General features: G+C 38.8%; 2 protein-coding genes across 7 annotated transcripts in view; one reads left to right on the plus strand and one right to left on the minus strand.

The window, feature by feature from the left end:
- Positions 1–1,444: 1,444 nt before the first annotated feature.
- yipf4 (Yip1 domain family, member 4) lies at positions 1,445–22,055 on the minus strand. 2 transcript variants are annotated; one of them, XM_062058990.1, is made up of 7 exons: positions 21,800–22,055; positions 18,686–18,839; positions 10,258–10,429; positions 7,240–7,296; positions 6,333–6,410; positions 6,120–6,233; positions 1,445–1,805 (listed from the first exon to the last, which is right to left on the minus strand). In XM_062058990.1, exons 1-7 carry the CDS (start codon positions 21,855–21,857, stop codon positions 1,668–1,670), a joined length of 771 nt encoding a protein of 256 aa, XP_061914974.1. In that variant the 5' UTR covers positions 21,858–22,055; the 3' UTR covers positions 1,445–1,667. The 2 variants fall into 2 exon arrangements, with proteins under 2 accessions (XP_061914974.1, XP_061914975.1); XM_062058991.1 differs by lacking the exon at positions 7,240–7,296 and having other exon boundaries at positions 21,800–22,053.
- A 971-nt stretch (positions 22,056–23,026) lies between these two features.
- exo1 (exonuclease 1) overlaps positions 23,027–24,983 on the plus strand; it is a 39,519-nt gene continuing 37,562 nt past the window's right edge. For 4 of the 5 annotated variants that reach the window (XM_062057757.1, XM_062057760.1, XM_062057759.1 and 1 more), the window contains exon 1: positions 23,050–23,153. The gene's annotated coding sequence lies outside the window, so the exon portion shown is untranslated. Of the gene's footprint in view, positions 23,154–24,983 lie in introns of all 5 variants that reach the window. The other variant, XM_062057758.1, reaches the window with a different exon arrangement.

Genomic DNA, 24,983 nt, shown 5'->3' on the forward strand with positions numbered 1-24,983 from the left:
ACATTTGTTACTGGATCCCTTCTAATAGACTTCTTGCCTTGGAGACTCTGTATGTGTAAGTAATATGCAACTATAATTGTTTGATACTTGTTTATATTGACAAATGTGCTGGTTTACACGGCAATATTGTTCAATTAAAGACATTCATTTCAAAAGTCTAGCTCGTGTGCTATTGTGTGCTTAACTGTGGTGTAGCTGCTAGCTCTTAGTAGCCTATAGCTTACTATGTTTACCTTTTGCAAATGACTGAAATACAAGAAAAAAACAACGTTGTGTGTTTATTGGAGGACATTTAGATATAACTGGCACTTAGCTGCCTACTATAAAAAGTTACAAATATTGCAAACATTGTAGAGAAATGTTCCAACCTTCTTTGTTGTCTAATAATTTTTGACTTTCACTGTATGTCGACATTGACTTATGACACTTTTTATTTTATTTTTTTAGAATGAACAAGACCAGGGGCCGTACTTATCAAGCTTCTTAGAATTACTCCTAAGAAGTCTGCTAAGAGTTGACTTAAGAGTAAATAAATTCTTCGCTGAAAGCTGCACTTAAAAGTTAGTTATCAAGCGTCTTACTCACACTTTCAGCGAAGTGTAGGACTGAATCTTAAGTGTCACACTCAGAGCTGAATTACGACATTACTATGTGCCGTAAACGGAATTTTAGGTGACGTCATTTCTGTGTCCATAGAAATGACCAATCACGGAAGGGAATCCGTTGTCTAAGAATAAACAAATATCTTGGAAATATTTAAGTGGACAATGGGAGTGTATATTTTGACAATAAACTACAAAATAATACAAAACAAACTAGTCCCCACCGGCACTCACGCTACCGCTCCCTCTCTTCTATCGCCCACACACACTCACTGACGTCACTCACCTCACGGCCACACACATACGCTACTGTCATAACATTTTCTTTCCAATTCATTAATTAGGCAACTAATTTGAAACTGGTGTGGGTGGCTCTATATATACTAGCCCACTGCAGACACATGCAGAAATCAACAAGGAATCGAAAATTATTAAATCTGTGACAAAAATAATATCCGCTCTGTCTAAACGATACCGTTTGATCAGCTGCTCGTCATAAAAACAAAACAAAACATTGTTCCGCTCCCTGAACGTTCGCGCACGTCTCTCTCGCCTCAGTGCCATCCCCTGCTGGCAACTCCTAACCACTTAAGACACCTCTGAAGGTCTCTTAAATATCGTGGAGAGTAGGAGTGATTCTTAGACTTAAGAACGTTGATAAAAAGCTTTTATTCTTAAGTTTGAGAGTAGGACTAAATTTCGCAAATTCTCAGGACTTAAGTGAAAAATGGCACTCTAAGAAGCTTGATAAGTACGACCCCAGGACTTGAGTTGTTGGACATAACGGTCCCTCTGTATGTGGGATGTATTGTACTAGTACAGTAAGGAGAGGGCTGCAGAGTTTAAAACAGATGCTTTTTATTGAACAAAGACGAGACAAAACTATATACAAGGAAATACTGTAAGTGTGTGTATAATGTATAAATATATACATACATATACACACACTGTATATATCCCCACAGTCTACAATCTAACAGAGAAATATACATCATTCCTGGTTCCAAAGTAAGAACGGCTTTTCTGCTCGTGGGTTAGTGTCCATGAAAAGGTCCATATCAAAAGTCAGACCCCGGTGTACAACGACAGGAAGTAAATGTACAAAAGGAAAATGGGATATATGAGAAGAGGCTTCTTGGTCTTGAATTCATCGCCAACAAGCAGTGAAGCAGCGCTGTAAGCAGCCCAGAAGACTCCAAAGAGCTGAAAGACGAGCAGATAGTGGCCATCATTAGGGACATTCAAACATCAAACAGCTTTATAAAAAAATAAAATTACATAAAATATTTGTATGACCCGTTTCATTTTCCCCTATAAAGAATAAATGCAGTTGTGTCGACTTGCTAAGAGCGGTTCCTAATATTTTGGTCTCCTAACAGCACAAATAGAGCATTGGTGTCAAACTCTGCCCAGCGGGCCAAAATTGGCCCGCGGTGTAATTTCACTTGGCCCTTGAGGCGATATCAAATTAACACTAGAGCTGGCCTGCCGATTATATACAGCGGCGGTGCCGCGGTAACACCGCATTCACCACTAATTCTCATACTTGCCAACCCTCCCGGGAGACTCCCAAATTTCAGTGCCCCTCCCGAAAATCGTCACGTCTGCTTTTCACCCAGTCCAACGAGTGCTGGCCCAGTCACATAATATGTGCGGCTTCTGCACGCACACACAAGTGAATGCAACACATACTTGATCAACAGCGATACAGGTCACACTGAGTGTGACCGTATAAACAACTTCAACACTGTTAGAAATATGCGCCAAAATGTGAACCCACAACAAACAAGAATGACAAACACATTTCGGGAGAACATCCGCACCGTAACACAACATAAACACAACAGAACAAATACCCACCCTTTGGAGCACTAACTCTTCCGGGACGCTACAAGGTGGTGGTAGCGGGGCGTGTATTTTGTAGCATCCCAGAAATATACACCCAGAAAGGAGAAACAGGATCAGCCCCTCAAAGCTGAGGCCATTGGTTTTTTTGAATGCCGAGCTTCACTAAAACCTCACTTGGATACTGCTTTTGTTTTGTTTTGCACGTTTAAAGTTATATTTTGTTGAGTGATGTTTTGTGTTTTTCACAAAATAAAATTGGTATTTTTTTATTTTAAATGTATTTATTTATATGCTGAGTTATTTTGAAGGGGAACTGCACTTTTTTGGTAAATTTTGTTCCCTATAATTACGAAAGACATGACAAAAAAAATGTATTCTAAATATTAAATAAACGTAAATAAAAGTCTGCTTATTTGCAGAGCCGATGGGAGCTCCTCTACTTCACCCATTAAGTCCAATAAATAACTATTCAAAAAGCGCCAACAATACCTCATTTACATTTTGTGATTTGAATATTAACCAAGTATTAGTGATAGTGTTATTAGCACTTCCGTGTGTTTCTATGTTTACATCATCGAGTGTTCTGCTGCTTTCTCGCTTCCTTACTCCCTGTAAGTTTATTATAGATGATAAATCATGCATCTCACCTGGACATGAGACGTCTGAGTAGGTATTCCGACAAGTTGGTACACTTTGACAGCCATTTAGCTAAACTGGCGAGGACGACACGAAAAGACGCTTGTTCTCCCCCTCCCCCACCCCGTTTCTTCGTGAGGATTATGAGTCATTCTTTACCTAAATGGGAATATATGAACATCCCAGCAGTCAGCATCCTTATGACAGCAGACATTGTACAGTAAGTGATGTTTTGTCATGTTTGTTGGCTTTCATAAAGTCTGCAGTGAGTAATAATGATGCCTGGTTCACACCAACGGCGCTTGCTGCGCTTTAAAGCGGCGAGCAAAGCGCCGTCATTTTTGTCAATTTTTCCACGAATATCCCGATCTCCGAAGTAATGTTATGCTTTGATACGCTCTGATACGAATTAGTACGAATTCTTTCCCGCTTTGTTACCGTTCCTCACGATTTGATGCCGCTTTGATACGCTTTAAATCACGCTTTGATACGTTTTATTACGCTTTATTGAACTTTATTACGCTTTGATGCGATCCTGACGCTTTAAATCAGGCTCTGACACGATTATCAAGCTCTGTTGTGCATTGTTACGCTCTGTTACGCATTGGAATTATAGAGGTCGCCGATGTCACTCCAGCGGTATATAAAGATGCAGCATATGCACAAAGTCATTGCATCTTTGGCTCCCGAACAGGATGGCAGAGCAACAAGATCAAGAAGTTGTAGGTGTACCAGAGCATGATCTATCCGAAGAAGACATGATGTTTGTCTCCCTTTTGTAGAACTACATCTTAACCCTTGAGGCGGAGGAGAGGGAGGAAGAACAGCAAAGACAAGGGGAGGTTGACCGACGAGCAGGAGGGAGAACACCGTTTATCCGGAGCTGCGGTGGCGACTGGGGTCCGCGCTTTGAACCAAGATCTGTTAAGCTTTCCTACGCTTTGAGTCAAGCTTTGCCGAGCTTTGTCACGCTTTGATACGCTCTAGGCTCTTTATTCCATTCTTGACAGAGCGGCAAATTTTTTTAAACCGTTTAAAATTTGTTGGCGATCTTGCCGCATGTCCCGCTTCACTACAAGCTTTCCCACGATCCATTACGACCCTCACGCTTTAATCACGCTTTGTTACGCTTTAACGCCGCTTTGCATGCCGCTTTAAAGCGCCGTCAAAGCGCCGTTGGTGTGAACCTAGCATAATCAGTGATGCGTTTTCCCATGTATGCCTAAAATGATCAAAATATGTTAATATTAATGTTATTATGAATGCAATCAATACTACATAACATATATACTTACGTCATGATTATAAAACCTCAAGAGGTGTTTGATCGCATTTATTTAATATTTAGAATGCAAAAACAACAACAATCCGTCGTCATGTCCCTCATAATGATTGTGAACGATAAGCAAAATTCCCCAAAAAGTGCAGTTCCCCTTTAAGAAATGACTACTAATCTCAACTTGTTTTGTGTATAAAATACACCTGTTACACATTCAAACCCCCAGGGAAAGAACAACAAGCTAACCTCAATGACAAGAATTTAGACCAATACTGCAATGAACTACAAGAGCACCAACAATACATTTGGTAAGAAAGAGAGCTGAATTGGTGCAGTAATTAATAAATGTAAAAAATACAAGGTAACAGTCAACACCTGTGCTTTTGGGGATTCATGCAAGATTTCAACTGGTGGGTAAGAATGACTGTGAGAAAAATGAGAGAGCCTCCCAGGGAATCAAATACTTATCTTGTACAGCCCTTTGAGACACTTGTGATTTAGGGCTATATAAATAAACATTGATTGATTGATTGATTGATTGATCTTACCCGCTTTTTATCCAATATTGGACTCATATTTCATATTTGAAGACCATATGATGCCTAAGAACACAAAATCTGTGCAATATGTGTCTAGACTGAGTTGAGTTGAGTTGAGTTTGAGTTTATTTCAAACATGCATGCATACAACATGATACATCACAATTTCCAGTTTCTCTTTTCAACATGTTCGAAAAGGAGTAGGAAGAAGCAGAGCTTATTTATTCCGACCCCTTTTCTTTTACGTAACAGTTCCTGTTCTCAATTTATTCACAATATACTCCATGAGTAATCACAATAAAAATAAATAAATAATATTCGGTGAAGTAAGTTACATTTCATATGGTGAGATGAGTAAGATTATTTTGAGAATGAATGGATGGATGAAATAAATTCAGAATGTTTATCATGGTTCTTCTTCTTTGTACTTTGTAAACACTTTAAGTTTGAAGAGTTTCTTGAAGTGGATTATATTAGTACATTGTTTGATTGCTTTGCTTAATCCATTCCATAATTTAATTCCACATACAGATATACTGAAGGTCCTAAGTGTTGTACATGCATACAAATGTTTTAAATTACATTTTTCTCTAAGATTATATTTCTCCTCTTTTTTTGAGAAGAATTGTTGTACATTCTTGGGTAGCAGGTTATAGTTTGCTTTGTGCATAATTTTAGCTGTTTGCAAATTCACTATGTCGTGGAATTTCAGTATTTTTGATTCAATAAATAAAGGGTTTGTATGTTCTCTATATCCAACATTACGTATTATTCTAACTGATCTTTTTTGTAACACCGTTAATGAATGAAGTGTACTTTTCTGTTGTTTCCCCATATTTCTACACAATAACTCAGATATGTAACACTAGCGAGCAGTAGAGAATATGAAGTGATTTTTGGTCTAGAACATGTTTTGCTTTATTCATTATTGACGTGTTTCTTGCTACTTTATGTTGTATATTTTTTACGTGAGATTTCCAGTTCAATTTATCATCAATCATTATACCTAGAAATTTGGTTTCATTTACTCTTTCAATTTCTATTCCGTCTATTTGTATTTGTGTTTGACTTTCTCTTCTACTGTTACCAAATAGCATTATTTTAGTTTTACTGAGATTCAAAGACAGTTATTTATGCTTTGTTTTACCGGTATTTTGATTTAACAAATGACCATTCAGACAACAAAAAAACAGAATTGGAATGCAATTTGCTCACTTTGGTTAAGGTAGAAATCAACTGGAAGCTTCCAATGACAACAAGCAGAGGGGCTACAACAATGAGAGGAAGAAGGGAATATCCGATCACTCCAAGGACCTGACCGTAGGAAACCTGCTCAAAAACAAGAGTCAAAGCAATAATGCAAAGACACTTTTGTCAGTCTGCTGTCGTGTGGGGATAGAATCTGTGGCAAAAAACTGATCCGCTTACCTCACCGCCAAGTACACGTGCCAAGAGGAAGATTGTTAGTGATCCAAATATCCAGATGGTGATGATCCAGGAAACAACCTGACAATTGGAGGCAGAATTAATTTTTAGGCAGAATGCCTAGCACGCAGCTCAGCATACAGAAAGTATTCACAGCGCTTTACTTTTTCCAAATGTTATGTTACAACCTTATTCCAAAATTTAATACACTTGTTTTTTTCCTCAAGATTCTACACACAATACCCCATAATGATAATGTGAATTTTTATTTTTTGCAAATGTATTAAAAATGAAAACTAAGAAATCACATGTACATTAGTATTGACGGCCTCTGCCATGAAGCTTATAAGTGAGCTCGGGTGCAACATGTTTCAAATGATCATCCTTGAGATGTGCCTAAAGCTTAACTGGAGTCCACCTGTGGTAGATTCGGTTGGTTGGACATGATTTTGTAACGCACACACCGGTCTATGTATAAATGTCGCACCCTTGACAATACATGTGATTTTAATACTTTTAATACATTTGCTTTTTGTTCCCCCCCCAAAAAAAAACGTTTCACATTGTCATTGTGGGGTATTGTCTGTAGAATTTTATAGACAAAAATTAATTAAATCCATTTTGGAATAAGGCTGTAACATAACAAAATGTGGAAAATGTTAAGCGCTTTCAATACTTTCTGGATGCACTGTACACACACATTATGTTGACTTTTTGTCAGCTAAAGATAAGACTATTAAGGTTTGTTGTTCACTTTGTGCTGGCAACAAAATGTAACTAATAAAGCATCTTGTAATCTAACTTAATTACTTTTAAAATACAGTAATCAGCAAATGAGTAATCAGTAATCCATATATCCAGATTACTTTTTCAAATTAACTGTGGCAACACTGGTCCCCTTACTACGCACCTCATTAAAGAGACGCCTCTGTTCCAGAAATCTCTTCCAGAGTTTGCAGACAGCTAGCTGGGAGGCCAATAGGGAAGCAATTTTGGAATCATTTCAGCAAACATTAAAGGGGCTTTATTATGCAAAACCAACTTTTCTTACCTGTTGGTATTTGTACTTTTGATCCCTGTAAATCCTGACAATGTGAAATATAACCAAGGATGCGTGGCGGAGATATTTATAGAACATTCTCGCCTTCTTCCAAACCTGTTTCAAACAAGCTTTTGGAATTTGATAATTTAGTGACGCATTTTGCCTTCGTTACATCAGCGCATATCTCCACATATGGTAGAGGTTAGCAGAAGAGCTTTGGACGAGTTCGCAAATTTTATTCAGTTGTAGTCCAAAGTTGTAGTCAGTAAGTGCCTTATTTTTCTCTATCCTCTCGTTGTGGAGTAGACTGGCTCGTACATGCACATGCATTAGGGATGAAACAATATTTTTTTTGCCGTACCAGAATATGATGAAGCCAATGTAGCACTTGGCTTCACTGCAACCACGATGGGAGATGAGGAAAAGACCGGTGTGTTTTTTCCTTTAATGTTAATAAGCTTACAATGTTATGCAGAGAAACAACTTTATAAACAAATTATACGATTAAAATCATGGTAGGGGGGCGCAAAATATTGTGTTCTTTGTAAGGGGGGCGTAACAGAAAATATTTGAGAAGCACTGCTTTAGACCAAGATGTTTTTTGAAATAACTAAAATAGACACATTGTTAGAAAACCCACTGTTTTGCATGTTTTGTGTTTCTTATGCTTCACTGATGTATTTCATCTTTTTTAATGGCTTAGCTTTTCTTGTTTTAAATTTTAGTTTGTACTGTAGCACTTTAAGATTTATTTAAACGACAAGTGCGTAAAATGAAATTAATTATTATTTGTATTATCTCTAGCGGGCGCTCTTGCGTCTTACTGTGTTCAGCGGTCCTTGAACGCACCATAAAAACACGTGTCTCATATGCCTCTGAGTATGGAACAATCACTCTGTGCTGAGAGAGCACAGCTTGTAGATTCAATGTGCACAATTGAATAGATTTGCTGCTCAGACAGCAATGTGTTTATATAAGTTTATCTTGTTTCGTAATGGGAAAAGACAATAATGTGTCTTGTTTTCATGTTAGCATTTAAGCTGGCACCAGTCAGTCCAATAGTTGGTCAAAGTGTAGTTATCAATCGCAGTTTATCGATAACTTTAATTCAAAACTGTAATACCAACCATTGGGAGTTTTACCGCAGTTATCATTATTAACGTTTATCGTTACATCCTTAACATGCATTATATAGTCCTCTGCTGAAGCCATTTTTTTAAAAGTAGTGTATAGTTCTAACTTACATTTGTCAGTAAACTCGATATGGAAGCGCTAAAAACTAAAACATGGCTGATAGGGTGGAGACCAAGCCAAGTGCCTTAGTGACAGTCAGAAGCGGCTTAAATAAGGTCTGTAAAACAATCTATGCAAAATTTTGACTAAAGAACAAGTTCTAGGTCCTAAATGGCTGTCAAAGTGTCTCAACTTGACTGATTATATCCTCAGCCATCTACTTTTCAAGTGAGAGGCATGATTTATGATCTACAATAAACTTACAGGGAGCAGGGAAGCGAGGAAACAGCAGACCACTCGATGATGTAAACATAGGGACACATGGAAGTGATCACATCGCCGCTATAAATAGTTTGTCTGCGTGAGCGTTCATAATACCAATATCACTAATACTTGGTTAATATTCAAGTCACGAAATGTAAATGGAGTATTGATGGTGCTTTTTGAATAGTTATTTATCAGATTTTATGGGGGGAATAGTGGCGCTCCCATTGGCTGCGCTGTAAGCAATCTTTTATTTATGCTTAATATTTAGAATGCATTAAAAAAAATCCATCCGTTATCATGATTTTCATAATGATTGTGAACGATAGGCACAATTCCAAAAAAAAGTGAAGTTCCCCTTTAAGTGCAAAAATTATGACTAAAGTGATGAAGTTGTATTTTCATTTGTACTCAAATTTTTGTGACAGTTTAAGAAACATATTGATTATTGATTTAGTTTATTTATTTTAGCACTTCATAATTGTATGTAATTGATTTTTTCATCTTTCATATATGAGTGCCTTTTTATGCAGTATATTTGGTTAGTACTTATTTTACTGCCTGACCTAAGCCTAAGGTTTGTGTGGTAAATAAATACAATATTTGTGATTAACACATGGTTTCATTAACGAGGTTGTAAACTGTAAGTAGGTTAGATATTATTAATAAAACCGATTAAAATCAAGAGTAAGATTACTAATTCAGTGTTAATATTTGAGTGGGCCCCATACCCTTGTGTAGTGGAAAAGTTAGGCCCTGAGGTCGAAAAGGTCAAGAACCCCTGATGTAAACCATAAGTAAGTGTATCGTATATAGAAAAATAATCATAATATGACCCCTATACAGCACATACATGGTGCTTTACGCGGGTTGGATTAGACATTTGCAATCCATAAATTACGGTGGTATGAGAAATTACCCTATTTTGGGTAAACTAGTGATAACTACATGTCTTATGAAGATATGCTATTTCTGATCGTTTGAATGTATTATAAAACTAAAATCTCTGACATGTCTGTGAGTATTTTCAATTACCCAGGGTCTACTCTGTAAAGCTGGCTAATGCAAAAAACAGGGTCGAAAAGTTGTGTACGCCATTTTCTACACAACTTACGTTGACATGAGAATGTGCGCACCACTTTGTAAATACTGTTCACAATTTTTGGAGACATGTTGAAACGTGTTGTCAAATTATATGTCTGAACTAGATTTTGATCTTACTGCAATGCAAATAGAGCTTTATCAATAAAGAAAAACTATTATGATGAAAATAATAATTGTTCAAATAATTGATCTGGTTCTTGCATAATCCTGCTATACAACTGACAAACGAGAAGCAACCATCAATTCTAAAGACTAGTCGGTGTCAACACTGAATGATCTGCTCACCCTGAACTGTCCGTAGATGGAGATCATGGAGAAGAGCAGCACCACAGCGAGTGGGCCCCAGAAGTCAGGATTATCTCGGACCACCTGCCGGTTGTAACCCAATGAAGGCATTGGCATCAGCACACAGCGGATCTTGTAATAGATGTCCTTTAGGTCAATGTCCAGCTCCTCTCTGATCACACATAACATCACATTTTATAGATAACAAAAGATTGACATTGCTGGATAAAAGTAATAATATGAAATGTAGAAATGTCCACCAGTAAATCTCTTTTCAACACACACAAATACTAGTTTACATAATGCATTTAAAGCTGTTACTAGTGAGCCCACTTGTGCCAGTACTATGATATTAAAGTTAAAGTACCAATGATTGTCACACACACACTAGGTGTGGCGAAATTATTCTCTACATTTGACCCATCACCCTTGATCACCCCCTGGGAGGTGAGGGGAGCAGTGAGCAGCAGCGGTGGCCGCGCCCGAGAATCATTTCGGGTGATTTAACCCCCAATTCCAACCCTTGATGCTGAGTGTCAAGCAGGGAGGTAATGGGTCCCATTTTTATAGTCTTTGGTATGACTCGGTATTATTCATACCCTACAGCAGTGGTCCCAAACCACTGGTCCGGGGACCGATATTGGTCTGTCACGCATTTGTTACCAAACGCATTTTGTCCGATTAATTATTTTATTTTATTTTTTTCTACATCTAAAACACTTCCCTGTGGTCTATGGTGTTTTTTTGGTCAACATTTTGCATTGATTATATTTTACAGACCATCTTCGAGCTACTTTCTGACCGTCTCTTCAAGATGCGCAGTAAGGGGGGGTCATATTTGCGTGGCTCCACTTCGACTGCGTCTTCTCCCCGTCAGCCATGTTGTAGTTTGCAGCGCTTCCAAGGCGAGTCTACTGACAGATATAAGTTACAACTATACGCTAATTTTTTAAATTAGAAATGGCAAGAGCGGAGCATGCATGTGCATGTATGAGCCAGTCTGCCCCACAACAAGAGGATAGCTAAAAAGAAGGAGCTTATTGACTACAGTGCGACTATAATGGCGGACTCACGCAAAGCACTTTGGGTGAATTTTTACTATAAACTGTATTGAGATATCCGCTGACATCACAATTGGGAAAAACGTCACAAATTGGGCAAATTTAAAACGGCTCGTTTGGAGGAAGGCAAGATTGTTTTATAAATATCTCCGCCATTCCTCCATGGTTTGATTTCAAATATTCGGTACTTATCACAGTCAGAATCCGCTTTATTGGTCAAGTATGTTTAACCCACAATTAATTTAACTTGGTACACCCTCTTTGTTCAGTGCAAGAAACAAAGCAAAATGCAGCAACGGCAGATCCCATACACACAAAAACAGGCACCAATAGGTAAGAAATTAGTGTCTGCCCTGAGATCGGTAGGTTGTGAGTTCAAACCCCAGCCGAGTCATACCAAAGACTATAAAAATTAGACCCATTACCTCCCTGCTTGGCACTCAGCATCAGAGTTGGAATTGGGTGTTAAATCACCAAAAGTGATTCCCGTGCGTGGCCACCGCTGCTTCCCACTGCTCCCCTCACCTCCCAGGGGGTGATCAAAGGTGATGGGTCAAATGCAGAGATTAATTTCGCCACACCAAGTGTGTCTGTGACAATCATTGGTACTTTAACTTTAACTTAGAAGTTGGTTTTGCATAATACTGTAGGTCCCCTTTAACTTGCGTCTGTCACAGTAGACACACCAATTAGCTTGTTAATAGATGTATAATAAAACTGCTGATAGGAAGTCGCTTTTTGGTATATATTTGTTACATGGGACAATGCACATTAATAAGGATATAAAATGTACATGTGCCAGATAGTAGTCAAAAGCTTATTTCCATCTGCAGTCCATGGCATGTAGATGGTGTCCATTAAAAGTGAAGTTAGACAGCAGCAACATCAGACATAATAAACAGTACAATAAAATACACACTCAGATATAATAAGAATAAAATAAATTGGAGACCCATATGAAAGTAGGTTTCTGCATGACCTCAGCTCAGACAGATCAAGGCTAAAGTCACCATAATAGTTCAAGATGGAGAAGTGCTAAAGTGCAAGTGTGCTAAATTGTTGTAATAAGTGTGCTCAAATAAGAAAATTTAGCCCCATAACCTAGTAAGTTAAAGTGTTAGTATTATTGCACATAGTCCTTTTGCACTGGTAGTTAGCATTTACAGATGTGTTTATACATAGAAAATAGCACCAAAAAAAGCATACATAGGTGTATTTCTGTATGAAATATTGCACAAAATATGAATACAAAACTTTTAGAATAGAAATCCGTAGAAAGCCCTTAGTTCCATAGAAATCCATTGGAACTAATGGCAAGTATATATCTCTGCTCTTGTCCTCAACAATGACGTATCACGTATAAATCACAAATCAGATACGTTAGCCAAAAAATTAACCCACAAGTTAGCGAAAATATGTAAAAACAAGTGTTATGGTGAGGTGGGTTTTTCATGCACTCATTTTTGCTGTATTTATCTGCCACACGTGGAAGGTTGGTGCATGAAAAGAATGCCTGCATTAAACTGGACCCAGGTGCAAAAAAGGTTGGAGACTCCTGCCTTACAGGATTTCCTGGGCTTTTTTGTCATTGATGTTGACTGTTTAGTGCTGCTGGACTTACTGTAAATTCCAAACTGTAAGCCGCTACATTTTTTTCAAGGCTTTGGACCCTACGGTTAATAAAATGGTGGGGCTAATTTATGGATTTTTCTTCGCTAACGGCCATAATGTATTCATTGAAAACAAGCAGTGACACTGAAAAGGTGAGTTATTGTTTGTGCTATGGCGCAATCTTTTGCACGAGTTCGCTCACTGCAGGTGCTGCGGAGTGAATGTCTTCTGTGTTTTCTTCCGTTTAATGCTTTAAACCGGAAGTACAAGTGCCGTCTTCTAGCCGTCCATAGCGTTCTATTCGTATGGATTCTCCATTCATCACATCGAGCAACGTTTGTAAGTTTTACAATATGAATAAAACTATTTATACTTTCTAAACCGTCCCGTGTGTGATGTCTGTAGGAGTGTTTTCATGCATATTTGTATGTGCTATTGTAATGTAATTACCTAGCGTCGTTAGCATTAGCTAATATGCTAACTAGGGATGATGTTCAAAACCAGTTCTCCCGGTTGTTCGATAAGAAAAGAACCGATTCCATGGACTCGAATCACTTTTTGAGAACCGGTTCCCGTTATCGAGGCCACTATAGTAAAGAAAAAGAGTTGGTTCTTTATTCGAATCCCTGGGAACGAATCCCGTCCCACAGGAAATGCCCTGTGGGACATCACAGGAAATGACGTAGCTCAGTCATTAGGCGGCAGATACAGAAAGCAGCAAAAATGATGGACCGGAAAAAACGCCTCAAGACATGGCTTCATCTTACAAAAAAATACGATAAGATAATAAGAGAATCGATAAGGAATCGGTTCGAAAAGAGAATTTGATAATGGGCTCGAACTCGATAATTTCTTATCAAACATCATCCCTAATGCTAACACATTAACGAGTGTCTGTGTTAGCATCATAAACTTGCAGTGGCATTCTTTTTATATTTTTCCAGTTTCGCAAATTCCTCATTAAATTCTCCAAAAAGACATTGTGAAGTTATTGAGTTTGTTTATCTGATTGGAGAGCTAGCTCTTGCAGCTGAGGGTCCATGATGATGACTTATGTTTTGTTTGATCAGCCGTTTTACTGTTGTGTTACACCACCGTTTGGTATGTAAATAAACATTTACAAAATCTTTCTGTGTAAATAACTCATTTTACATTTATATATCCGCATCTTATAGTCCGGTATATCTGCAGTTTATAATCTGGTGTGGCTAATATATAGAATTTTTTCCCCCCTAAATTTAAATGGGTGCGGCTTATATACTGGTGCTCTCTATAGTCGGGAAAATATGATAACTCTCAAACAGTGGGGATATGCGGTCGGTGGATCGAGCCTGGACTGCGTGGGATTACCACTAGGAGTGTGGAGGCCTGCTTTTGCGCTTGTTTTGAAAATATATTTGAATGTTGCATTACGTTGTTTGTTGCTCAATCCTGGCCACATATCAAGCAGACAGCTCAACTGGCATGAGGAACATGTGCAGTCACACCATCTCCTTCTGTTACATGTGCACACGCTACTTCTGTTTATTCTGTTGTAACAAGTCAAGTCCAAAGTCAAGCTTGCCTATACGTGTCCTAAAGGAAACAATGGTCACTTATTCACAATATTCAATTGTAAATTAAATATACTAACACTTAGAGATCGATTATCCACGCCAATTTTTGGCGTTTTGATATATATCCGTTTTTTTTTTTTTTTTTTACACAACTACATCAGCAGATACAAATATATGACACCATTATCTAGTACTAAACAAATAATTTGTGAAGTAAATAGTGACCGTCATTTCTCAATCACAAGCCTGTTCACCTCGCATGAGAAAAAATCACTTTTTAAATTTTTTAAATTCATTTAAAAATAAAAATTGCTCTCATTGTCGATAATTCTCCCCAAATATGCTTTGATATCTGACAGGGCATTTATTTGAGTTGTTGTGCTCAGCTGCTTTCACCGAAGAGCGGACTGGCATCTTACCGGTCCTGTTTTGTTTGTTTTCGCTACAGCAGCGATGGAGTCACTCGACAAAGCCTCCTCCGCAACACTCGACGCGTGGGCTCATTAAAGGAGCGCCGTGAGTTTCATGTTCTATCATTCAATCAAATAACGCAACAGAGATAGATGGTTATAAAAATGTCAGAAGAGACACATCTGCCAAAAATCTAAACTTTGTGTAAATATCTTGACAAAAAGTAGACATATTATATAAGTAAAGAAGAGCAGGCAGCAGTTCACACATTCTTATACTTTCTGTAACATCCAGGAAGAAAATATGTCAGCCAGCTAAAAAATGTCTCATCTATATGCTATGTGAAAGAGCCAAGAATTGTTACAGAATATTACAGGGTTCCTCATGAGGAAACCTTAAACTGTATTAAATCCATAAACTGCTATAACATTTTATACAATTTAGTAGATGGTAGGTAATTGTGTCAACTGTGGTTGTTTTTAAAGGGCTTTATAAATAAAGTTGGTATGGTATGGTATGGTATTGTAATGTAGGGAAATCCCATATTTTTACCAATTTTCCTAGCAGATTTCCCATATTTTGAAATACAAATGTTGATGCTCCTCTGACCCGCAGCGTTAGACACACGTAATAAGTGTTTGTGAAATCCCCTGATATTTTTTGTGCTAAACTAACCAGAAAATGTGTGCCTTATAAAACATTAAGTCAATACTGGTCAGACGTTTCCAAAAAACAAAACAATTTAAAAATTAAAAACAACCTAAATGGGAACTGCACTTTTTTGGAATTTTGCCTATTGTTCACAATCATTATGAGAGACAAGAACACGCACATATTTTTTTTTCTTTAGGATTTAAAAGAGGATAAAAAATGCTTGAAATATGCAGCTTCCGTCAGTCTACCCCAGGGCAGCTGTGGCTACAAATGTAGCTTACCACCACCAGGTGTGAATGAATGATGGGTTCTCACTTCTCTGTGAGCGCTTTGAGTATCTAATAGTAGAAAAGCGCTATATAAAATCTAATCCATTATTATTATTATTATTAGCTAATGGGAGTAACCGTTCAAAACCCTCTATCAACGTTTTATATACACACTGCAAGTCTTTATATAATGTAGTAACAGACACGTTCATAACAATATCTAATATGTATAATATTTATCGTATTTTGGTCATTTTGATCATTGCCAGAACTAGTTCTTTGGCGCATTTATTTCCGTTTCCATAGCAGCGCACGTCTGATTTTTGGCAACAACCCCTTCCGGATACATAAACGCGAGTGTGTTTCCAAATCATGGCAGACTTGGTAACAAACAACAAAGACAACTATTTTTTGACAAATGAGGATTCACAACTAGAGATGTCCGATAATGGCTTTTTTGCCAATATCTGATATTTTGATATTGTCCAACTCTTAATTACCGATTCCGATATCAACCCATACCGATATATACAGTCGTGGAATTAACACATTATTATGCCTAATTTTGTTGTGATGCCCCGCTGGATGCATTAAACAATGTAACAAGGTTTTCCAAAATAAATCAACTCAAGTTATTGAAAAAAATGCCAACATGGCACTGCCATATTTATTATTGAAGTCACAAAGTGCATTATTTTTTTTAACATGCTGTCACGCCAAATTTCTTCCCTCTACAAAAACCTTCCCTCCCCCATTTACTTCCGGGGCTGCGTCCAATAAAATCACAAAGTTGCCGGGGGTCCTTAACCTGCACGCGACTGTCCTGTTTCGCGCCTGAACAAAAAAAAAAACAGTAATCGATTTCTTCAGATTCCAGCAGCTGTCAAAGACGAAGTATCCTTCCAGCGACGGGCAGTCAAAGCCGAAGTGCTATTGATCGATGTCAATGACGTAAGAGGAAACATGACCACGGAAGTAAATGGGGGTGGGAAGGTTTTTGTAGAGGGAAGAAATTTGGCGTGACAATGCCTCAAAACAGCAGCTTGGAATTTGGGACATGCTCTCCCTGAGAGAGCATGAGGAGGTTGAGGTGGGCGGGGTAAGGGGGGCGGGGTTGAGGTGGGTAGCGGGGGGTGTATATTGTAGCGTCCCGGAAGAGTTAGTGCTGCAAGGGGTTCTGGGTATTTATGCTGTTGTGTTTATGTTGTGTTATGGTGCGGATGTTCTCCCGAAATGTGTTTGTCATTCTTGTTTGGTCCAAAGACATGCACCTGGGGATAGGTTGATTGGCAACACTAAATTGGCCCTAGTGTGTGAATGTGAGTGTGAATGTTGTCTGTCTATCTGTGTTGGCCCTGCGATGAGGTGGCGACTTGTCCAGGGTGTACCCCGCCTTCCGCCCGATTGTAGCTGAGATAGGCTCCAGTGCCCCCCGCGACCCCAAAAGGGAATAAGCGGTAGAAAATGGATGGATGGATTCTTGTTTGGTGTGGGTTCACAGTGTGGCGCATATTTGTAACAGTGTTAAAGTTGTTTATACGGTCACCCTCAGTGTGACCTGTATGGCTGTTGACCAAGTATGCCTTGCATTCACTTGTGTGTGTGAAAAGCCGTAGATATTATGTGATTGGGCCGGCACGCAAAGGCAGTGCCTTTAAGGTTTATTGACGCTCTGTACTTCTCTCTACGTCCGTTTACCACTCCGTACAGCGGCGTTTTAAAAAGTCATAAATTTAACTTTTTGAAACCGATACCGATAATTTCCGATATTACATTTTAAAGCATTTATCGGCCGATATTATCGGACATCTCTACTCCAAATATTATATCAGCCTCTTTGACTACTAGGTATCAGCCTATCGGTCAACATATCGGTCGAACTCTACTAATCTTGCTTTTATTTTGGACAACCTGTGCTGACTCATGCATTGTTACAAAAGGTCAATATAATGACAAAAAGTCAAAACAATCAAAATAGCAATATTATTATTAGGAGTGTCTTGATACAACGGTTTCACTTCCGATAAGATACCAATATTGGAGCCTTGAGTATTGGCCGATATCGATATTGATGCGATAGGATATCAGCAGGAATCATGCATAGTTTTGTTAATTTGTAGTGTGGAATGTTAGAAAAGGTTTGATCAAGTGGAATTAGACAAACAGGGAACAATGGTTGCTTTGAAAAACACTAACCTAATTATTATTAACCTTTAGAATGGACTTATGCTGTCTTTAAGTTGAAGTGGAGCGGTAACTGTTTTTGGCAACACCTTTGCCAAAAACACCAACCACCACAATGCTTCATTTAGTTAAGCTAAGTGAATGTTGTAAACACGTTTGTTACTGTATACTTTTTAATACGCTTTTTCTCTGGAGGCTTTGTGTAAGTGTAAGTAATATGCAACTATAAATATTTCATACTTGTTTATATTGACAAATGTGCTGTTTTGGACGGCAATATTGTTCAGTGAAGGACACCTGTTACGTATAGCTTGTGTGCTATTGTGTGCTTAGCTGTTGTGTAACTGCTAGCTCCTAGAAGCCTATAGCCTACCATGATTACCTTTTGTAAACAACTTGACTAAAATACAAGAAAAGACCAACCTTGTGTGCGTATTGGAGGACATTTAGATGTTAACTGGCTGTACAGCGAAACACGCTGTTTGTTTCAGAGTACTTATATCGGACATTTCATACACAAGTTCATGGAAACCATTTTTTTGGTTAAAAACTATAGGCTCGGGACACACCGGACTATAACGTGCAACTTTTTCCACCTATTGCAGTTCTATAAAAGTAAATAGTTGTCAGTAAACACAGCCTGTTCCTAAACATAATACAACAAAAGCAAATATTGACTTACAAAAGTGGTTTGCTCTCCTCGCTGTCCTCCTCCTCTACCTCCAGCAGCCAACCATAGCCTCGCTGCCTAAGGAAAGCAGTGGCATATGGATCTTTACCACTGTCACTGCTCATATTTACTTGAATGTCAGGGGCAGCGATTGTGCCACTCAGCTCTGTTGAGGAGAAAACAATTGAGAGAAAAAAAAAAGAGTCACTATAGTTTATCTCTCCCGTCACACCTACAGATATGTTTTTCAATTAAAAACGCTTTAATAGGATTATGTATATTATTATATTATAGTCATTTATTTCAGACCCAGGGGGATTCATATCACAGAAGAAAAACATACTGCAACAATTAAAAAACCCCTAATAAAAGACATGTTGGATCTGATCGTTGTGGCTTGTGCAGCCCTTTGAGACACTTGTGATTTAGGGCTATAGAAATAAACTTTGATTGATTGATTGATTGATTGATTGAAATACAAGCAGAAAAATAGAAATACAATAAATCAATCAAAACTTGTATTAAAAAAACACTACACAAATTAAAATATATCCTGCATTGTGCCGAGTGTGAAATTTGGTGGAAGAGGAATTATGGTGTGGGGTTGTTTTTCAGGAGTTGGGCTTGGCCCCTTATATCCAGTGAAAGGAACTTTGAATGCTCCAGGATACCAAAACATTTTGGACAATTCCATGCTCCCAACCTTGTGGGAACAGTTTGGAGCGGGCCACTTTATGGCGTCACATTAGTACCAAAAATCCAAGCGCGTAAAAACTGTTATCGCGCGCTGATTCTCCACTTCGTGCGCGCGCGACACCCTTTTGCGCGCGCGCGCTGTCTCGGTCTGCACGCTGTCATGTTTCATTTTGGTACTTTGGGGGCGGGCATGCTTAGACAGCCCCTTCTTTCTGATTGGCTTTAAGCAATCAGAAGTATAGCAGGGCGGGTCATTGGAAGAAGTGGATAAAAAAATGTTGGCTGAAAAAGAGGTAAGTTATTGAACTGGTTTGGAGTGATTGTAAGGGTACTATTACTAAAAATAATAATAATACATTTTTATTTATAAAGCACTTTTCATACATTTAAAATGCAGCTCAAAGTGCTTTACATAGTTAAAAACAAAATGAGAAATAACACCCACACCCCATGAAGACAGTCAAACATGTACATAAAAATAAACAAACAACAACAACAACAACAATAATAATAACAACACAATGACAATAGCCAATCACAGGAACCCTCTGGACGTGGAGATCCAGAGGGCTCTTTGAGGAAACACTAGATGATCAAATAAATGGATTAAAAATAATTAAAATACACATCAGGTAAAAGTCCAAAAATAATATGAAATAAGATAAGATATAATCAAACATAAAAATAAACTACAATATGAAAAACTACAAAATAAAATAAAATACAATAAAAACTGAAATATAAATATAATAAGACCATATAAAAATAGGCTAAGATATGATAAAACATAAAAATAAGCTAAGATATGATAAAACATAAAAATAACTAATACTAATAGAATAATCTTACACATTGGGCCTAATGATTTTTTTTTTCAAAGCCAATCAGAAAGAAGGGGCGGTCTAAGCATGCCCGCCCCCAAAGTACCAAAATGAAACATGACAGCGCACAGACCGAGACAGCGCGCGCGCAGAAAGGCACCACGCGCGCGCAAAAGGGTGTCGCGCGCGCACACAAAGTGGAGAATCAGCGCGCAATAACAGTTTTTACGCGCTTGGATTTTTGGTACTAATGTGACGCCATACCCCTTCCTCTTCCAACATGACTGTGCACCAGTGCACGAAGCAAGGTCCATAAAGCATGCTTGCCAACCTTGAGACCTCCGAATTCGGGAGATGGGGGGTGTGTTTGGCGGGGTTTGGGCGGGCTTGAGGTGGGTGGGGTTGGGGGGGCGGGTTTGGTGGTAGCGGGGGTGCATATTGTAGCGTCCAGGAAGAGTTAGTGCTGTAAGGGGTTCTGGGTATTTGTTCTGTTGTGTTTATGTTGTGTTACGGTGCGGATGTTCTCCCGAAATGTGTTTGTCATTCTTGTTTGGTGTGGGTTTACAGTGTGGCGCATATTTGTAACAGTGTTAAAGTTGTTTATACATTCACCCTCAGTGTGACCTGTATGGCTGTTGATCAAGTATCCATTGCATTCACTTATGTGTGTGTAAAAGCCGCATATTTTATGTGACTGGGCCGGCACACTGTTTGTATAGAGGAAAAGCGGACGTGACAACAGGTTGTAGAGGACGTTAAAGGCAGTGCCCCCAATATTGTTGTCCGGGTGGAAATCGGGAGAAATTCGGGAGAATGGTTGCCCCGGGAGATTTTCAGGAGGGGCACTGAAATTCAGGAGTCTCCTGTGAAAATCGGGAGAGTTGGCAAGTATGCCATAAAAACATGGATGGAGTCTGGTGTGGATGAACTTGACTGGCCTGCACAGAGTCCTGACCTGAACCCGATAGGACACCTTTGGGATGAATTAGAACGGAGACTATGAGCCAGGCCTTCTCGACCAACATCAGTGTGTGAGTGTGAATGCACTTTTGGAAGAATGCTCGAAAATTGCTATAAACCTGCAACCTTGTGGACAGCCTTCCCAGAAGAGTTGAAACTGTAATAGCCGCAAAAGGTGGACCGACATCATATTGAACCTTATGGGTTAGGAATGGGATGGCACTTCAAGTTCATATGTGAGTCAAGGCAGGTGGCCAAATACTTTAGGCAATATAGTGTAGTTTGAGAGACTAAACTTTCACTGTTTTTCATACGAGCTGGACACTGTAAATGACAGTCTTACAACTAAAAAGCCCCCCTCTTCTGTGAGGGTTGCACTCACTTTTATGAGGGACTGTATATACATACCAATAATTCATAAATGTATGCATATGAATTGTATGCAGCTACACGTCGACAGAAAACTTAAGTTAACACACTGTCAATTCTACTATACGTAACAGTTTTTCTACAAACTATTTTCTACATTTGTGGGACAATACCTTAAAAAAAGCAAAGTACGGAGAAGATGATAACAGTGCTAGGACGCCCAGCGATTTCATCTTTGGCCTGCTATGCTCGCCGTGTAGCTCGACTAGCATTAGCTTACCTTGCGCTTCTGTCGAGGAGACGAACGTAAAGTCTCCGTTGTTCGGAGAAAACGGCATCGTGTCAGTTTGAATGCATCGATCCTACAAAACAGCACTCGAAGAACACAGTTGCCGGTGATCCCAGGTGATTGGTGTCATTGATCAGTGATCACAGATATTTGGGGAGTTATGACAATCGCATCTTGTTTTCGATGTCGATTCTGTGACGGCAGGAAACCGGATGCCGGAAGTGTACGGGACGTTGGGGAATGTGACACACAAAGTGACACGTCTTAAGATCATATTATGATGATTTACCCTTCGAAAGTCGAATATCCCAAACGCCGTTTTGCTGTTGATGATAACACTTTTTCATGCTTTTTTGTGCTCAAAAGAACATTTATTTTATAATGACACACTATCTAAAAATATTATTTTTGGGAAAGCTAAGAAATGAAAAAAAAAACAATTCTAAAAATGTTTTTCAGAATAACAAACAAAAAAAAAATATAGAAAGCCTCTTGTTTTTTTACGAATGTTTCTTGAATGTATTGTTTACCATGAATTGATTAACGTGGACCCCGACTTAAACAAGTTGAAAAACTTATTCGGATCGGGTGTTACCATTTAGTGGTCAACTGTACGGAATATGTACTGTACTGTGCAATCTACTAATAAAAGTCTCAATCAATCAATCAATCAATACAATGTTTTTATTATGTGTACCTTACTCTTCTTATTCACATTTCTCTATTTGAAATATCTCACATTTGACTTTTACTTGATAATGATGTTATATATTTTAGCTTTTGTTTAACAATAAATATTGTAAATACATACACAAAAAAAAAACGTCGTGTGTTGCATGCAAGTCACCTTACAACTGCTCGGAAAAAATAAAGTGTAGCGATATATTTTGTAATCTAAAAAAACACGACCATTTAAGAATATTAGTATTTTGACATAGTTTCCTGCCCTAAACGCGTGGTTATAAGGTCGGAATACTACTATTAATAACACCAAGAAAACGTTGTCGCAGTGTGAAACTAACTGGGACAAATAGGAAGCCAAATATGAATATGAAACAATTTAAGCAGTTGCTTGTTTGTCTTTTCTACACCTTACACCTAAAACTTGGGTAAAACACTCTCCTTCACAACAAAACGACTACTGAAGAACATTCCCCTTCACAACAAAACGACTCCTGATGCGACCATGTGATGAACTATGTGACGTCACGACACATGGCTCCGCCCCGTGTGTCATTTTATCCAATTGTAGCAGCTCTTACTAAACCCTCGTTTTGCCGCTAAAACTAGAATCTCCAGTTCTTTCCCCTGCCACCGTGTTACAACACAGAGTGAGAGACAATAGGTAAGTTTTCACCCGTTAAACTCTCCTTATTGCAAATGTTGTCCAATTTTCACCCACCGGACTTAATTTTTCATTGCGACCAGTGAAAAAGTACCGTCCTAGATACTCTCGTAGCCTACCGTGTGATGGACATTTACACTTCCGTGGAGTCAAGTTGTGTTCCTTCCGTCAACATCTACATCTATGTGACCATTGTGTTTTATGTTACAGTTTACCCCACTAGTTCTGCACGTAAATATTGTTTTCATGTATCAAGTTTTGATTAGCAAACGCAGGGATGTCCAAAGTGCGGCAAGAGAGCCATTTTGCAGCCCGCAGCTTGTTTTTGATTAGCCCTCGGTCCATTTTAAGTACAGTTAAAATATTTAAGCCCACACCAGAACTTCACAAAAAAGGTTTATAGGACTAACACTGAAAAGAAAACCAAACAAGGAGCATATCATGCACATGTTGACTTACAGCAATTAACAAATGTATTAGACCCGTGTTTCTTAACCACTGTAGGCAGTAACCAGCTACATGTAGCCAATGCCATGTCCACATGAACACAGATACTTAAAGGCCTACTGAAATGAATTTTTTTTATTCAAACTGGGATAGCAGATCCATTCAATGTGTCATACTTGATCATTTCGCGATATTGCCATATTTTTGCTGAAAAGATTTAGTATAGAACCACAACGATAAAGTTCGCAACTTTTGGTCTCTGATAAAAAAAAGCCTTGCCCCTACCGGAAGTAGCGTGACGTCACCGGAGGAAGGGCTGCTCATATTTTCCTATTGTTTACACCAGCAGCGAGAGAGATTCGGACCGAGAAAGCGACGATTACCCCATCAATTTGAGCGAGGATGAAAAATTTGTGGATGAGGAACGTGAAAGTGAAGGACTAGCGTGCAGTGCAGAACGTATCTTTTTTCGCTCTGACCGTAACTTAGGTACAAGGGTTCATTGGATTCCACACTCTCTCCTTTTTCTATTGTGGATCACGGATTTGTATTTTAAACCATCTCGGATACTATATCCTTTTGAAAATGAGAGTCGAGAACGCGAAATGGACATTCACAGTGACTTTTATCTCCACGTCAATACATCAGTGAAGCTCTTTAGCTACTGAGCTAACGTGATAGCATCAGGCTTTACTGCATATAGAAACAAAACAAATAAGTCCCTGACTGGAAGGATAAACACAAGATCAACAATACTACCACTCTGGACATGTAAATAAACGGTTAATGCTTTCCAGCTTGGCGAAGCTTAATAATGCTGTTGCTAACGACGCCATTGAAGCTAACTTAGCCATGGAACCTCGACAGAGCTATGCTAAAAACATTAGCTCTGCACCTACGCCAGCTCTCATCTGCTCATCACGACCCGTGCTCACCTGCGTTCCAGCGATCGGCGGTACGACGAAGGACTTCACCCGATCACCGATGCGGTTGGCGGCCCGGAGACAGAGGAAGTCAAGGTGAGGTCGTTCGGCTAGCGCGTCTGCTATCCTCAAAGTGCTCCTGGTTGTGTTGCTGTAGTCCGCCGCTAATACACCGATCACACCTACAGCTTTCTTCTTTGCAGTCTCCATTGTTCATTAACCAAATTGCAAAAGATTCACCAACACAGATGTCCAGAATACTGTGGAATTTTGAAATGAAAACAGAGCTTTTTGTATTGGATTCAATGGGCTCCGAATACTTCCGCTTCCACTGTTTACGTCACACGCAAACGTCATCATATCGAAACGTTTTCAGCCAGAAGTTTGCCGGGAAATTTAGAATTGCACTTTATAAGTTAACCCGGCCGTATTGGCATGTGTTGCAATGTTAAGATTTCAT

This window comes from Entelurus aequoreus, linkage group LG09 (genome assembly GCF_033978785.1).
Source record: "Entelurus aequoreus isolate RoL-2023_Sb linkage group LG09, RoL_Eaeq_v1.1, whole genome shotgun sequence".
Lineage (NCBI taxonomy): Eukaryota > Metazoa > Chordata > Actinopteri > Syngnathiformes > Syngnathidae > Entelurus > Entelurus aequoreus.